Below are 13,323 nucleotides of genomic sequence, written 5' to 3' on the forward strand. Positions count from 1 at the left end.
GAAACAATAGACTCCAAGATTGGACTTCTGACTTGCGTGTGTGCAAGCCGTCTGTGTGGCGCGACGTTACACGAGCTGCGGGGGTTCGTTGTCCTATTGACGATCACCACAGCATTCCAACATTCCAAATGCGGAATGATGAAGAGAAGGCGAAGCTAGGCATTGAGGCTGTGCAAGCCTCTTGCGATGTTTAAGGAAATCAGTCTTGTGCACACTCCGGAGAAGCACCGTACCTTGTAGTGCCGAAGAGTAGCCCCTTCATTTCCCCTAGGGCTGTGTTGTCAATTCTATAGTCTCGCGGCTTACAGTCTTAAATGAGGGAGTGATGAGAGCAACAGAAAGAGTTGGCCTTTGCCTTCAAGAGGCGAGCTGAGTTACCATGCAACAATTGATACGAGGTCTGGCTGCGACGCTAAGCCTGTTCGCACTCTAGCTCGCCTGATTCGTGAACCTCGACGCCATTTTCGTTTACACTTGCCCAAGCTGCCAGTTTGCTTGTATGCATGTAAGCTATTTGAAATCCAAGAGCAAGCTTCTTTGCTAGAACCTTAGCGGATCTTAATTCTGAGAATTACACAAATGCACGAGCGGAGGATGACCGCACGTGTACATGTATGTAGTTATTGTTTTCCAGATGCGGAAGTCAGTGTGGTCGTATCTCGGCGGCTTTATGTGGTTGTAAAGCAAGATACCATAGCAGAGCTTTCCCCGATAATCTCGCTAACGATCAAGAATATAGCGCGAGCCGAGAGCATCCGAGCGATGTGGAAACAATTCCTCCGCCAGTGATTGGGATAAAGACTTCTGCTATGCTGTGTGGGAGATGACCAATTATGGAAGTCACTCTTCCTCGCGGACGTATGCGCACCGACACGTACCGCCTCATTCCGTCACAATGAAAGTTCGCGATTGCCATCCCCCGCAGTTTCCTCCTGTACGCAGAACGTCACCCTGTGCCAGAAAGACCAACGACATGTTATTTGTTACGATTGAAGGGCATATCGAAGACAAAGGCCAACATGGACGCTATTGGGAGCGCACCTTGGTGGACGGCGCAGCACGATGCCGGTGAACCAAGGTCATATGAGACGCTTCGTCGTTATAGTCCCCGTCGACTTTGTGTATAAGGCTTCCAAAAACGTCATCGACATGCTTCACCATACTCCCGTGGGTGTCTCCCTCATACTCATTCAGTACCGCCCCCGGGACCTTCCTAGCCATTGCTCGAATCCATTCGATTGGTGCATTTGTATCCTTTGAACCATGCCAAATGGTGACCGTATTTTCAATCTCTTCGAGCCGGAAGCCCCAAGGCTGCGAAACGAGTGCAGCTTCCTGGACTACGCCCTCTGAGCCCTGATGAAATGGTTCAAAAATTGCCTTGAGCAAGCGTTCTCTGCTTGCCGTAGCAGTCCAATTCTCATCTGCCTCTTGCTGTTTTAAAGTACCAAGCGCATCCCTCTCCCATGCGTTCTTAGACTGCTTCGCCTGCCCCACGAACCGGTCCAGCCTCTTCTGAACCCAACTCCATTTCACAACCCTCTGTAACCCAGCCACAAACGCATCGGTGACCACACGTAGGGTACGAGGTATATTCCTCGCTAGCCATCCAGTCACTCTGCTCGGCATTGGCACGAGTCCAATGTCAGTCTCCTCATATGTTCCCATTCCAGAAAGGATCCCTACACCACTCAGAAGCTCTTTCGGTAGCGCTCTGGCACAAGCCAACGCATAGGGTGCCCCACCCGACACACCGAGAATCCCAAATCGTCGAAGATCGAGATGCTGGGATAGAACCCTCACATCTTCGGCATGGTCCAGGATGGCACGGTTGGCGACGAAAGATGAACGACCTATGCCAGGACGATCAAGCGCGATTATTCTGATGTTTGCGCGGGAGGCTGGTACGTCGAATGCCATGCCTTCGAGTCGGCACATTGGGAAGCCATGCAGATAGATAACGGGCCGACCATTTGGTTTGCCATATTCGGCGAAGGCGAGCCTGTGGCCTGAGGGTAGTACCACGGACTGGAGTTCTTTCTGTAGCGTATATGCGGTCATCGCGATGTGTAGGTGTATGTGGTCTGCAGGTAGTGGCTGCCTGGACGGATAGCCAGCGTCTTAAGTACGGACAGAATCATATTGGCATTATAGTCATTCAACCGCACGATTGGTCTGTTCGTTCTGTCGTTGTCAAAAGAGTATGAGGGAAGAACAATATTCCGCGTGAGCGCCGAAAGAGCGCGAGAAGTGCGAGGTAAGCTAGGCCAGATGGGGTTTGGCCAATGCAGGGGGGTATCGCGAAGATACGGAGCAGACGCCGCAGCGGCAGCACTCAGCGCCGACTGTCCTCACCGGACGTACTCTAGACGCTTGAGAGCCGCGTACTGCCTCATGAACAGCATTTCATTTTCCTTGATGGTCTAACATGATTTCAACCATCAGATATTATGCTTGCATCATCCGAATCGGGAGCATGCGTTGTGTGAGATTGAAGTCGTCTGAATGCTTCTCAATGAGAGGCATTACGCACACCGATTGTTGTTGTTCTGGACGGCTAAGATGAAATCGAAGCTATATACCAGGTCAATGATGTTTATGACCTTATCTTGGTGATTTTGGCATAACGCTTAGGTTTGGTTGGCAGAAAGAGAATGGATAAAAGAAGTGCGACCGTTTCTCATGGACTCTAGAATTTCAACTTAATTCAGCACCGACCCCGGGGCGCGGGTGTGGAATATATAAATTTGACCAAAGAACTTTCAATATTCCTGTCGTGCTCCTGCCAATCAGCCCTCAACAGACTGCCCACTGCATTTTTGACCTCTCGAATCGGAACTCTCTCCAAGCAAAAGTCAAGAAAGCATCGAACAAGATGCGAATACGAGCTTTTCTCCTTGCCACACAGTTCTGGTGCTATTCAGTCACCGCACTCTCCTTTGGAAACGATTTCAACGGCACTATCCCCTCGATTCTCGGCATCACGAACTTTTCCTATCCTGCCGCTTCTAGCAACATTGGTTTCGGCTACGCAGACGGCGTGGTGAACACTGACTACCACCAGCCCTGGCCCCTCGTCAAAATGTACAAATCAAGCGTGCACCTAATCCGCTACTGCTACGCCGACCAAGCTTCCAAAGACGCGCTCCATTGTTCCTGGCCCGCGGCAGAAAACCTTTGGCAAGATGCCCTCGGCGGCAAGCCGAGTAAAGAGACGGGCTACAATCTCCACTTCGTGCAAGCTTGGGCCGCTGGAGAAACCCAATTCTGTTATGCGGAAGGCACTTACGACCCGAAGACAGCTCAGGGCACGTGGAATTGGAAGCTGCACAATCGGCAGGATGCGCTTGTAGTGGCATATCGGCCTGTCGATGAGAAGGGCAACAAGCCTGCGACCTCAGCAAGTTTGGGATATACGCCTGAAAGCGCCTTGTTTCCGTGGCAGAGTCGCCAGGCGAGGCATTACATTCAGATTAGCGACAAGGACGACGAGGTCAGGATCGCGCATGAGCTGGGCCATGGTGAGCAGTATACCCTGCTCGAAGACACCTTGCTAACGATATTTCAGTCTTGGGACTTTTGCACGAACACCAACGCTCTGATCGAGACACGGTAATCGAATACCGCCCCGAGAACATCGCTGGTTACACCGAAGCCCTTGCCGCCGCCATCAAAGACAAAGTCCCCGAAGCCGAAGCCCGCCAAAAGCTCCGCGACGACGTCCCATGTAAGATGATTCCTCCGCACGAAGTACCTATGTCTAAGACATAGGTACGTAGCCAGCCCCACTGTTCTGACTTGACTTGACTGACTTCGTACCTGCGCTTGTAGTCTGCCAGAAATACAATTTCCGCGGCTCCGCATACGTGAAAAACGCAGACCAGCCCGGCCCCATCATCGGCGACCACGCCCAGGGGCCTCTAGATTTTGACTTCGACTCCATCATGATCTACCCGTCCGACGCGCAGACCGACACCGCCGCCTGCCGCGCCGACCTTGCTCACTGTCCCATTGTACGCCGTGCGGGAACGAGCAGCGACGGAAAGTCGAAGTTTGAGTATATTGCTGCGAAGGGAAAGCCGAGTGCGAAGGATGTCGAGTTTGTGCGGAAGCATTATGCATGGCGGGAGGAGGAGGTGAGCCAGCGGAGGAAGAGGAGCTCGAGGGAGGTTGGGGAGGTGAAAGTGAGTTTGATCTAGATTTGTCACGTTCCCAAGGTACAAATCAAGATTAGACGATCGAATTCGGAGGTACAGCGCGGAATGGGTGGCTAGATGGAGCCCATCTACAGAGTCAGCACCATGTATATGGATGAACTATGGCACTGCGCGATTAGATTATCGGCAAGTAGGTTCCAGGTAAAGAGTTGATTATGTATGCCGTGCGCGACTTCACTGTCACACACGGGCAATGCCGTATCTACATGTACACGATGCGGAGCGATATGACTACAATATGGTACACTTGCAGACGCTGAAGACACAAGAATCCACCAATGCGCTAATATGCAACGCCAGAACGCCTCCAACTCAATGCCAAACACAAGCGGAGTGCGCAACAAGCATCAAAGAGCCCTACTTCTTCGACACACTGACGAACCTGAATCCGGGCCTAGACCCAGGCTCAATCAACGGCTTGAGATTCAGCCCGCCCTTCCCATTAACGCCCTCCTTGGGCTTTATCAGCGGCGCAAACTCCGGCGGCGCCCACCTCCGCTTCTCCTTCTCCTCCTTAGCCTGGGCCTCCATTTCTTTTCTTTGCTCCCGCCGGACCCTGGCCTTCTCCAGCTCGTGCAGCACCCGTCGCTGGTCGTGCACCCTTGCCAGATCCTGCAACAACTTTGAGTCCAGCCGCTCTTCTTCGTCAAAATGCTCCATCACCTCGCCAACCTTGCGCACGTGCTGCGCCCTCGCATACCCTCTGAGCATGACCTCGTATGTGAATTGATCAGGCTCGATGCCCCGGCTGCGCATGATTTCGTAGACGCGCTCAGCGGCTTGCATCTGCTGGTTTTTGAAGAAGCCCTGCATGAGGATGTTCCAGGTGTATACGTTGGGTTGCGCGCCGGAAATGGGCATATCGCGGATGACCTGGGAGGCGTGTTCAAAGTGATGGATGCGGCAGAAGGAGAGGAGAAAGGTGTTCCATATGATGGGGTTCTTGGCGAGCTTGCTGAGTATGGGGTCGCGGTTGGTTATAACCAGCTCAAGGAATTTCTCGTAGAGTGCCCAAACCTGCTCTTTGTCGGTGGAAGAAGCCTTGAGTATCTCGAGTTGGAGCATAATGTAAAGAGCCATGGGCGGTGGGTCCATGAATGTGGATTCGGTGAGGACGCCATCGGAACGAGCGCGGGAGGATCCTGCATGTACAGCCCAAAAAGGCTCCAGCGGGCGTGGAGAGAAGAACTGGAGATAACTCTGCAGAAGCTGTTGCGTTCGTCCTAGTGACGTCTCCGTGTTACGCGATTCGCGGTGGAGACGAACATACTGGTAGTACAGGTAGTCCGCTGCAAGCCAAGGATCCTTCATCTCTTTCGCAGTCTCAGCGCAGTAATCCGCGAAATCGTTAAATGCGACGGGTTCGGTTGTCATAGTGCATCCGTGGAGCAAGGTGGAGAAGGTGAACTTGTCAGGCTTGAGGCCGTTCTCGTCGAGCGTATTGTAGACTTTGAATGCAGTGTCGACGTCGCCCGCCTCCATTGCGTTGCGCATTATAACGTTGTAGAGAAGGATGTCGAGTTTGACGCCGAAACCCACAAGAGTCGCCACAATGCCAGTCGTCTCGTGATAAGCGTCCTTGTTCATCATGCTTCTATGGAGAGTCAAAGCGCACGACCAACGGAATTTCTGCTCGTTCGCTAACTGGACCCGGGCCTCGTCGTTCGGTGCTCCTTTCACGATGATCTCCAGGCATGAAAGGGCCTGCTCGAAATCACCAGCCTTGGCGAATGTATTGGTGTAATGGAGGAGCACATCGTGGCCAAGGTGTGTACCCGACTTCTTCATGAGCTCAAATATACGCCGGAAGTCTTCTAAACTGGCGAGTTTCGCAACACAGAATAGCAAGTCTTGTGAGCAGATGCGTTGGTGTGGCGCCAGATGCTCGCGGAAGATGTGGTAAAAGGTCGGAATGAACTGATCTTTGCTCTCCTGTAAGTTTTCTCTAGCGACTGATTTCCAAGACCTGTTCACGTAGCCTCGCGCCAAATTCTCGAAAGCATCTGCGACAATGCAGAGATCCAAGCTTTCGACGGAAGGACGGTGAGTTAAAGCTTGCAGAAAGTATTGTGCCCGATGGGGAAACTTGTCAAGAAGGTATATGAGCAGATGGGGCCAGTAACACTCCCTTATTTCATCGTCAAAGGTGTTCCAGTGTCTCCACACCTGATCAGGCTCGGTCGCAGCTCCACTACTAAACAAGCTGGCGGTCCAGGACGCACAATCTGGCAGATGTTGGAGGAAAATTGGTTGGGCGCGTCGATTCAATCTCGCATAGACCTTCCGGTCCAATGCAGCAAAGGCCATGGTAATGTGTTTCCTTCGCAAAGTATTGAACGGCTCGTAAAGGGTTAGGGTTCGTACTTTTGGTGCCGAAAGAGCGAGTATACGACGTTGCAGTGACCTGTACCGACCATCCATGATCTTTGGTTCTTTCTGGATCTGGGGTAATTCGCGACGCTGGTAAGCATGTAAGCTTTTGTGAATCACTTTCAACTGTCTCTGACGCCGCCCATCGGATATGGGAACAGTTTTCCGTCGTGCCGGTCGTTTCGATTGGCCTCCGAGTCCTGGTTGCGAATGGGCACTGAAGCGTTGGAACCCTTGACTTCTCCATGGAACAACTTTCCCCCATACTGAGACCACTTTGCGGATTGTCCGACGGGGAATTGCTCTCACTGCAGCCACCTTGCGGATTGTCCGACGGGGAATTACACTCATTCCCTCTTTCTCAGCCTGCTCCATCTTGAGTTTTCCATCCCTTTGAGATGGACGGAAAGATATGCGTCCTCCGGTCCGAGGAAGTGCGCCGTTCGAGCCTTCTGTGCTGTAGCTTCGCAGTTGCTGCCTCGCAAAGCTGAAGATGTCGGAGTATCGCGCACCGAGCGCTGCCCGCTCCTTCCCATTACATGCTAATACATTGCCTCCGCCACTCCGGCTCTTCGTCTCTTGTTCTTTCTGTGACCTCCTGTCATCTTGCCGGGTGTGGCGCTGGGCTTCGGCGAAGGCACGAGGGGCAAGGAACGGAAGGAGAGGCGAGGTGGCGCTGGTGGTCGGCCTGGCATTTCGAAGACAGGCGGAGCGCATGGGCGGAGGAGGGAGATGTGGCCTTCATCGAGCCATGACGCGCGGGACGGGATAGATGCTGGACGGAGGCGGTCGCGAGAAAAAGTTTAGGAGCGCGCACGGACGCGAGGTTCGAAGCTACCGAACGCGACTTCGACAACCGCTGCGTGACCACGACACCAAACGAGAGTTCTCAGAACCCAAGACAGGGAGTTTTCAGATAATCGCGCGATCTTGGGGATCATTTCAGAGGAAATAGTACCAAGCCAACCTCTTCGCGCCTTCCACGAACTTTGGCGCAACTGCCTCTGCGCTCGCAACCGTAATTCCGACGATACATTGGGACAACCCACTCCCGCTCTCCATATCGAGACGCGCCTCTTCCACACACACAAACCTTCGAGAACCACCCATCATGTCCTCCCACGAGAAGCTCTCGGCGGCAGCCAACGACCGCAAAGCCCGCCTCGCGCAACTCAAGTCCCTCAAGCGCAAACAAGCCCCCACCGACGAGTCCTCCGAAGACACTTCTACAGCCCTCACCACCACCTCCTCCACAGATCCTACGTCAACCGCCCTCACCGCCACCGAAGAGCCCTCCGCAACCGCCACCTACCTCTCCGGCCGCAACTACGACGTCACCACGCGCAACGTCAAGCTCGGCTTCGACGCGCTCCCCATCGCCGACCCGACCGCCACGCTAGAGTACAAAGCGGAGCAGCTTGCGCTCGAGGTCAAGACTGCGCAGGAGAAAGAGCGGGAGGAGGATAAAGGGCTGGATCTGTTCAAGCTGCAGCCGAAGAAGCCGAATTGGGATCTGAAAAGGGATCTTGGGGAGAAGATGAGGGGACTGGAGGTGCAGACTGAGAATGCGATTGCGAGGATGGTGAGGGAGCGGGTGGAGGGCCAGAAGAAGGCGCAGAATGGGGAGGGGAGCGAGGGGGAGAAGGTTGGCATGGAGGGAAGTGAATTGGTTGAGGTTATGCATTTGAAGGAAAGAGAGGAGGAGGAGGAGAGGCGGAGGGAAAAGGAGGACGAGGATGTGAGCTGAGCGGACACAAGACATGCATGGAAGACTAGTCTTTGAATTATGCGAGAGGGAGAGCGACGTGTCCGGCTCTACTCACGAAGAGTAGACAGGGACACTGGCGTTTGATTTTGTGACGCACAAAACTGCTCCCGGGGGATGCGGGAAGTAACCACGCGCAATGCCATGTCCGACCATTTCGTAGTATCGAGGGTATGCGGCTACTACAGAAGACCAAGAGAGTCAAATCCACAAACTGTTGGCTGCGAGCCAGCTAATCTACACGAAGCGCCAATAATGCCTGTTCCCGAACGTGCTAATGCTACCGTCTCCCACCACTACCCTTATGCTTCTCAACGAAACCCTGCCGCTCCTCCTGACATGGAAAGATGATATGCTACAAAATATCTTCAAGCGTGTGACTAGACCTTTCAGCGTCTCCCCTGCATTTGCTGGGTTAGGGCAACGCGCTTGCTGTAGGGACTCAAGCTACGCTCCCGCGGCGGAGCCGGCTGTGGTGGTGGTGCTCTCACAGGCTCGGGGTGACGGACCTCGGTGTCGAATCTGTGGCGTCCACTACGAGCGCTCCTGCCATCCATACCACCATTACGGCTCTTGTAAGGGCTCGGAGATCTCGACATGGGCCGCTTTGAGTACGGACTCCGGCTTCGTCTACGGTACGGTGACCTTGATCTGGATCGGGAATTCCGGACTGGGCGACCTATTGGAGAACGCCCGTTCTGAGGGTGAGGGCGGTCATCGGAGGTGTCCATACGATCCAAGCGGTTGGGGCTTCGAGATGGCGATCTGGACAGTGACCGACGTGATGACGGCTTCACAGGTGTCCTTTTGCTCCTGCTACGAGATCGACGGCCTCCTCTTCCCCTGGTATAGCTGCCACCTGGTGAGTGGTGCGTGCGTGGTGCCTGCCTTCGCAACCCCTCGTCGTGCGAGATGTCCATGGGGCTTGAGCGCGATCGCGACCTTCTGCGGCCTCGTTGTTCCGGACTCATAGAGCTCAGCCTCCGCCGTGTGTTGCGTTCTGTCCTGTCCAGCGAATGGTTTGACCCAGATGAGACAGACCTGCGACCTCTTTTGCGCAGCGTGTCCCCACCACGCAGCGATGCACTCCCATCCTTGATGCGCTTCGGCGACGGCGAGCGCGAGCGGTTCGTGGATATCGTAGAGACGGAATCGGAGTCAGACACGGAGGACGCCGAGCGCGAGCGCGAGCGCCTTCCCGAGGTCTTGCGGCGCTGCTCCTCTTTCTCAGCCAGTATCGTGTCGGCTAGACCCTTCTTGCTGCGCAGCAAGTCGCTAGGAACCTCCTCGGTCAACTTTGGCTTGAGCGATGGATTCAACAGCTGCTGGGTGCGCGAAGGCCGTGGTTTGTATGGGCGCTCCTGCGCGGAGACGGTGCATTCGTATGAGTAGTGGCCTTTTTGCAGGCACTTCTGGCAGGTGGTGGTTGGCGTCGCCTTGGAGCGGCCTCCATAGCCACCGCGGCGGCTGAACATGGCTTCCAGGCGGAGTTCTTGGTGCGTTCACGAGGGACAGTCCTGCGTTAGAGGCGGAGAAGATGTATTGCGGATCCTGACGTGACGCGGCGGAGGACGAGTCCCCAAGCTTTCTGCCTGGTTGCGGTCGTACGGTGCGGCGCAAAGTTGGCGCCCGTGGTTCAGGATCCGTCCGGCTCCCAGGTGGAGGGAAGTGGGCCAAACGGGTTCGAGGTGAGAGAGAGAGAGAGTACCAAGCAACTGGTAGGGTCGTGTCGGAGAGCGAGGCGACGCCTGGTGCCAGCGCAAGCAAGCCGCAACAGTTGCTGGCCGCGCGGAAGTGAGCAAAGTCGCTGCACGTGCATCGCGCCTGCCTGCCAAGCGCGCCCGCACGGATCTCTGGCGACGACTGACGAGCTGTATGATTCTGGCTCCACACTCTCACCCCGCCCTGCCAGCCCTGCGACTTGCGACCCCCGCTGCGACGCTTCTCTCTGCCACCGCGCTCCTCACTGCAGTCCCAGGCTCTGTGCGCTGCCTGCTGCTCACCACCCGCCGACTACCCCACACTGGCTCGAATGTCGCCTGTCCACCATGTGCAGCTTTCTGGCCATTGCAGCGACTTTCCTTGAGCAGCCTATTTCCTGAGACTTTTTACGAAAACTTCGAACACGTTCCTTTCGGTCTCCCCGACCACCTTGCGGCTTTCCGGCGTTGGCTTTGGTAGAATTCCGTGGGCCTTCGCAACTTTTCCTCGCACCCTCTGGCCTGCCACGCCGAAGCAGAGTCTCCCGGGCCTTTCCAATCATGACTTCCACCGTGCCACACGCCTCGGCTAGGCCCTCATTTGCAAAAGTGAGTGCACATGTAAATATGCTTGCTGTTCTGTTTCAGGCGTGTTCACTAATTTGCTCAGGTCGCCGCGCAAACCTACAAGCCGCAAATCCTCAAAGAGCAGGCGCCTAGCGTCAAGCCTCCGGTCGCAAGCCCGCAGCCCGCGATCCCTACCAACGTAACCAAGCCGCCGAATGTTGGCAGCGCACCGCCCACTGAGCCAAAAGTGGAGCTGAGTGAAGCGGCCGAAGATGCTGGTAACACAGCTCCCCGCTCTGCAGATTCGGCCAGTGCGAGCGGAGACCAAGCGGTCATCTTGCCAGCGCTCAAAGAGGAAGAAGCAGCAAGGCTGCACCCAAACATTGCTCTGGTGAAATTTTCGACTGCCGAGGACAGCAACACGCAGTTGTCGTCGTCTGATGGCTCCGCAAAGCCTCCGAGCCTTGACGGGAAAAGCGTTGCATCTGGCACCACCTTCGCGTTGGATGAGAAAGAGTCGCTTCGCCCAGACGACAGTGCCAGCTTGAGAGCCGTGGAAGAGGAAGACGTGACGTCACCGCCTGAGTCCAACGCTGCCGGCTCTCGTGTGGGGTCTGATAGCGAGGCTCGCGCTTTCCGTGCCCAGTTGCATGAGATTGCTGTGATGGGTCCGCAGCCGCAGAGAGGAGTGCCACCCGGTCGCTTCCCGGTTTCCAATCCTAATGGCCCCACACTTTACGACCCGAATCAACCCCCGAACGGCATCGGACGTTCACTTTCTCAGCCTATCGTCAATGGGATCTCTCAGGGGCCTGGGCCTCAGAGCCTACCCGCCATACCAGACGAGAAGTTGATCGAGGCTTTACAGTCGCCTAGAGACCGGCTGTTCGTTGTGAAGATTGAACAAGATTTCATTGACTTCATCAAAGACTCACGGTAAGGAAATGTGGCGTATCCTTTACGTAGCATGCAATTACTTACTGGTCCAGGGAAAACGAGTACTGCCTTCCCAACTGCAATACTTTCTATCGGATGCTTGCGCACCGACTTGCGGACTACTACTTACTCGGTCATGTGGTTGACAACACCATGACGGGAGTGAGGATCACCAGGACGCCTTATTGCCGAATACCACCACCACTTTCGCAGATGGTCGATGCTACTAAGAGTACCAACACTCCCCCTGTTGACCTTCCCGCCCGTAAAATCATGCGCCGTGGCGATGACACAAGATCAGGCACTAACACAGGAGCCAATTCCGAGAACCCGTCCAAGGCTACATCCGAGGTAGACGGCAGTGACGGAGACAAGGACGGCAATAAAAAAGACAAGTCAGCATTGACTCGAGAGGAGCGCGAAGCGAGGTACCGAGAGGCACGACAGCGGATATTTGGAAGTGCAGAGAGTGAAGAAGCGGATCTATCGGACGCTGTTGTAGCGCCTGAAGAGAATGATGCGTCCAGATCAAGTTCCGCGTCTGGGAAGAAGAAAAACAAAAAACTGCGCAACCAAGACGATGACGATGGTTTCGAAGCGCGATCTCGGTACAATGCCTACTACCCTGGCCAATATGCCGTTCCTGGCTATGGCGGAGAAGGCACCGTCTACTACAGCGGCTATCCGACGCCAATGACCAACCCTCAATATTCACCCATGGCTCCCAACACGTCTCCCCCCTCGAACTACGGCAGTCCATATCCAGGCATCCCCCAGGATCCACAGGCTCAATACTGGCCCAGCCAACAATACCCACCAGCTAACGGGCCTATGATGTATCCAAACTATGGCCAGATGCCAAATGGGTACGACTTGTCCAATGATTTCCAACGAGGAATGCAATCGTTCCAAAATGCCGGAATGCCCAACCAGGTGACCCCTAAGATGGCGAACGCTTCGATGGCCGGTTACGCTGAACCTTACGCCCAACCGCCCCCGAACGGGGCGATGAGTCAAGGCTGGTCACCCATGGGCCAGCAACCCTCCTATCCAACGTCGCAACCATATGCTTCAAATGGTCCGAACAATCGACCCATGTCTGCCCCTATGCAAGGCCCGGCTCAAGGGACTTATCCTTACGGTCAATTCCCCAATTCTACTTTCAACGGAAAGCCAAATCGAAACCAGCACCCGATTCCTGGCAGTTACCAGCGCCCGCAATTCAATCCTCAGAGTCAAGCCTTCATTCCTGGTGGGCGCAACATGCCTTACCAGATGAGTATGCACAATGGCCCTCAGATGATGAATGGTTACGGCAACTATCAAATGCCCCCCGCACAGATGGTGCAGATGTCCAGACCTAGCCCGCCCACCGCTAATAGCGCGACATTCGGCCACACGTTCGGCATGGTCCATTCTGGGTCAAGCAATGTAAACTCCTCTCCGCCCAATCAGTCTCACTTCTCATCCCAGACTGTCGTACAGATCCGCGGTGGTGAGGGGCAGGACTCTGGAATGCCCAGTCAGAGTAGCATCGCAAAGTACGGTACGCCTTCGAACCTCCCAGCTAGACCCCCTCCGACTCAACAACAACCGCCAAAGTTCACTCTCCCCGGGCACAATTTTCCACCAGGATCTCGCGTGCCTAACAACCCAACGCCTCCTTTTGGGGGCAATGCTTCTTAGTTGGTATCCTACGGTGGAAGACCTCTTTGGTTCCGTATGTCTTAACATTGCGATGGTGCTCTGATTCGGCTCTCCTTTTACA

General features: G+C 54.9%; 6 protein-coding genes across 6 annotated transcripts; 3 read left to right on the forward strand and 3 right to left on the reverse strand.

Annotated features, from left to right (window-relative positions):
- Positions 1-1,026: 1,026 nt before the first annotated feature.
- CC84DRAFT_1089079 (alpha/beta-hydrolase) lies at positions 1,027-2,061 on the reverse strand (the record flags this gene model as incomplete). Its single annotated transcript, XM_018174284.1, has 1 exon — positions 1,027-2,061. The coding sequence occupies one exon, from the start codon at positions 2,059-2,061 to the stop codon at positions 1,027-1,029; it is 1,035 nt and encodes a 344-aa protein (XP_018037945.1).
- An 814-nt stretch (positions 2,062-2,875) lies between these two features.
- On the forward strand, positions 2,876-4,274 carry CC84DRAFT_1175361 (uncharacterized protein; the record flags this gene model as incomplete). Its single annotated transcript, XM_018180148.1, has 4 exons — positions 2,876-3,521; positions 3,569-3,727; positions 3,832-4,184; positions 4,218-4,274. 4 exons carry the CDS (start codon positions 2,876-2,878, stop codon positions 4,272-4,274), a joined length of 1,215 nt encoding a protein of 404 aa, XP_018037946.1.
- An 80-nt stretch (positions 4,275-4,354) lies between these two features.
- Positions 4,355-7,359, reverse strand: CC84DRAFT_1163710 (uncharacterized protein). The gene has a single exon (XM_018178322.1). The coding sequence runs from the start codon at positions 7,302-7,304 to the stop codon at positions 4,575-4,577; it is 2,730 nt and encodes a 909-aa protein (XP_018037947.1). The 5' UTR covers positions 7,305-7,359; the 3' UTR covers positions 4,355-4,574.
- Positions 7,360-7,698: 339 nt separating this feature from the next.
- Positions 7,699-8,334, forward strand: CC84DRAFT_1088236 (uncharacterized protein; the record flags this gene model as incomplete). The annotated part of the gene is made up of 1 exon (XM_018174247.1): positions 7,699-8,334. One exon carries the CDS (start codon positions 7,699-7,701, stop codon positions 8,332-8,334), a length of 636 nt encoding a protein of 211 aa, XP_018037948.1.
- Positions 8,335-8,444: 110 nt separating this feature from the next.
- CC84DRAFT_1163711 (uncharacterized protein) lies at positions 8,445-10,139 on the reverse strand. The gene has a single exon (XM_018178323.1). The coding sequence runs from the start codon at positions 9,825-9,827 to the stop codon at positions 8,742-8,744; it is 1,086 nt and encodes a 361-aa protein (XP_018037949.1). The 5' UTR covers positions 9,828-10,139; the 3' UTR covers positions 8,445-8,741.
- On the forward strand, positions 10,125-13,241 carry CC84DRAFT_1144227 (uncharacterized protein; the record flags this gene model as incomplete). Its single annotated transcript, XM_018176446.1, has 3 exons — positions 10,125-10,661; positions 10,723-11,555; positions 11,609-13,241. The coding sequence occupies exons 1-3, from the start codon at positions 10,614-10,616 to the stop codon at positions 13,239-13,241; spliced, it is 2,514 nt and encodes an 837-aa protein (XP_018037950.1). The 5' UTR covers positions 10,125-10,613.
- Between the last annotated feature and the right edge of the window lie 82 nt (positions 13,242-13,323).

This window comes from Paraphaeosphaeria sporulosa (genome assembly GCF_001642045.1).
Source record: "Paraphaeosphaeria sporulosa strain AP3s5-JAC2a unplaced genomic scaffold CC84scaffold_4, whole genome shotgun sequence".
Classification (NCBI taxonomy): Eukaryota; Fungi; Ascomycota; class Dothideomycetes; order Pleosporales; family Didymosphaeriaceae; genus Paraphaeosphaeria; species Paraphaeosphaeria sporulosa.

Bases quoted from the DNA above. Each gene is read 5' to 3' on its own strand.
- CC84DRAFT_1163711 (XM_018178323.1), bottom strand. From the start codon at position 9,827: ATGTTCAGCCGCCGCGGTGGCTATGGAGGCCGCTCCAAGGCGACGCCA.
- CC84DRAFT_1163710 (XM_018178322.1), bottom strand. From the start codon at position 7,304: ATGCGCTCCGCCTGTCTTCGAAATGCCAGGCCGACCACCAGCGCCACC.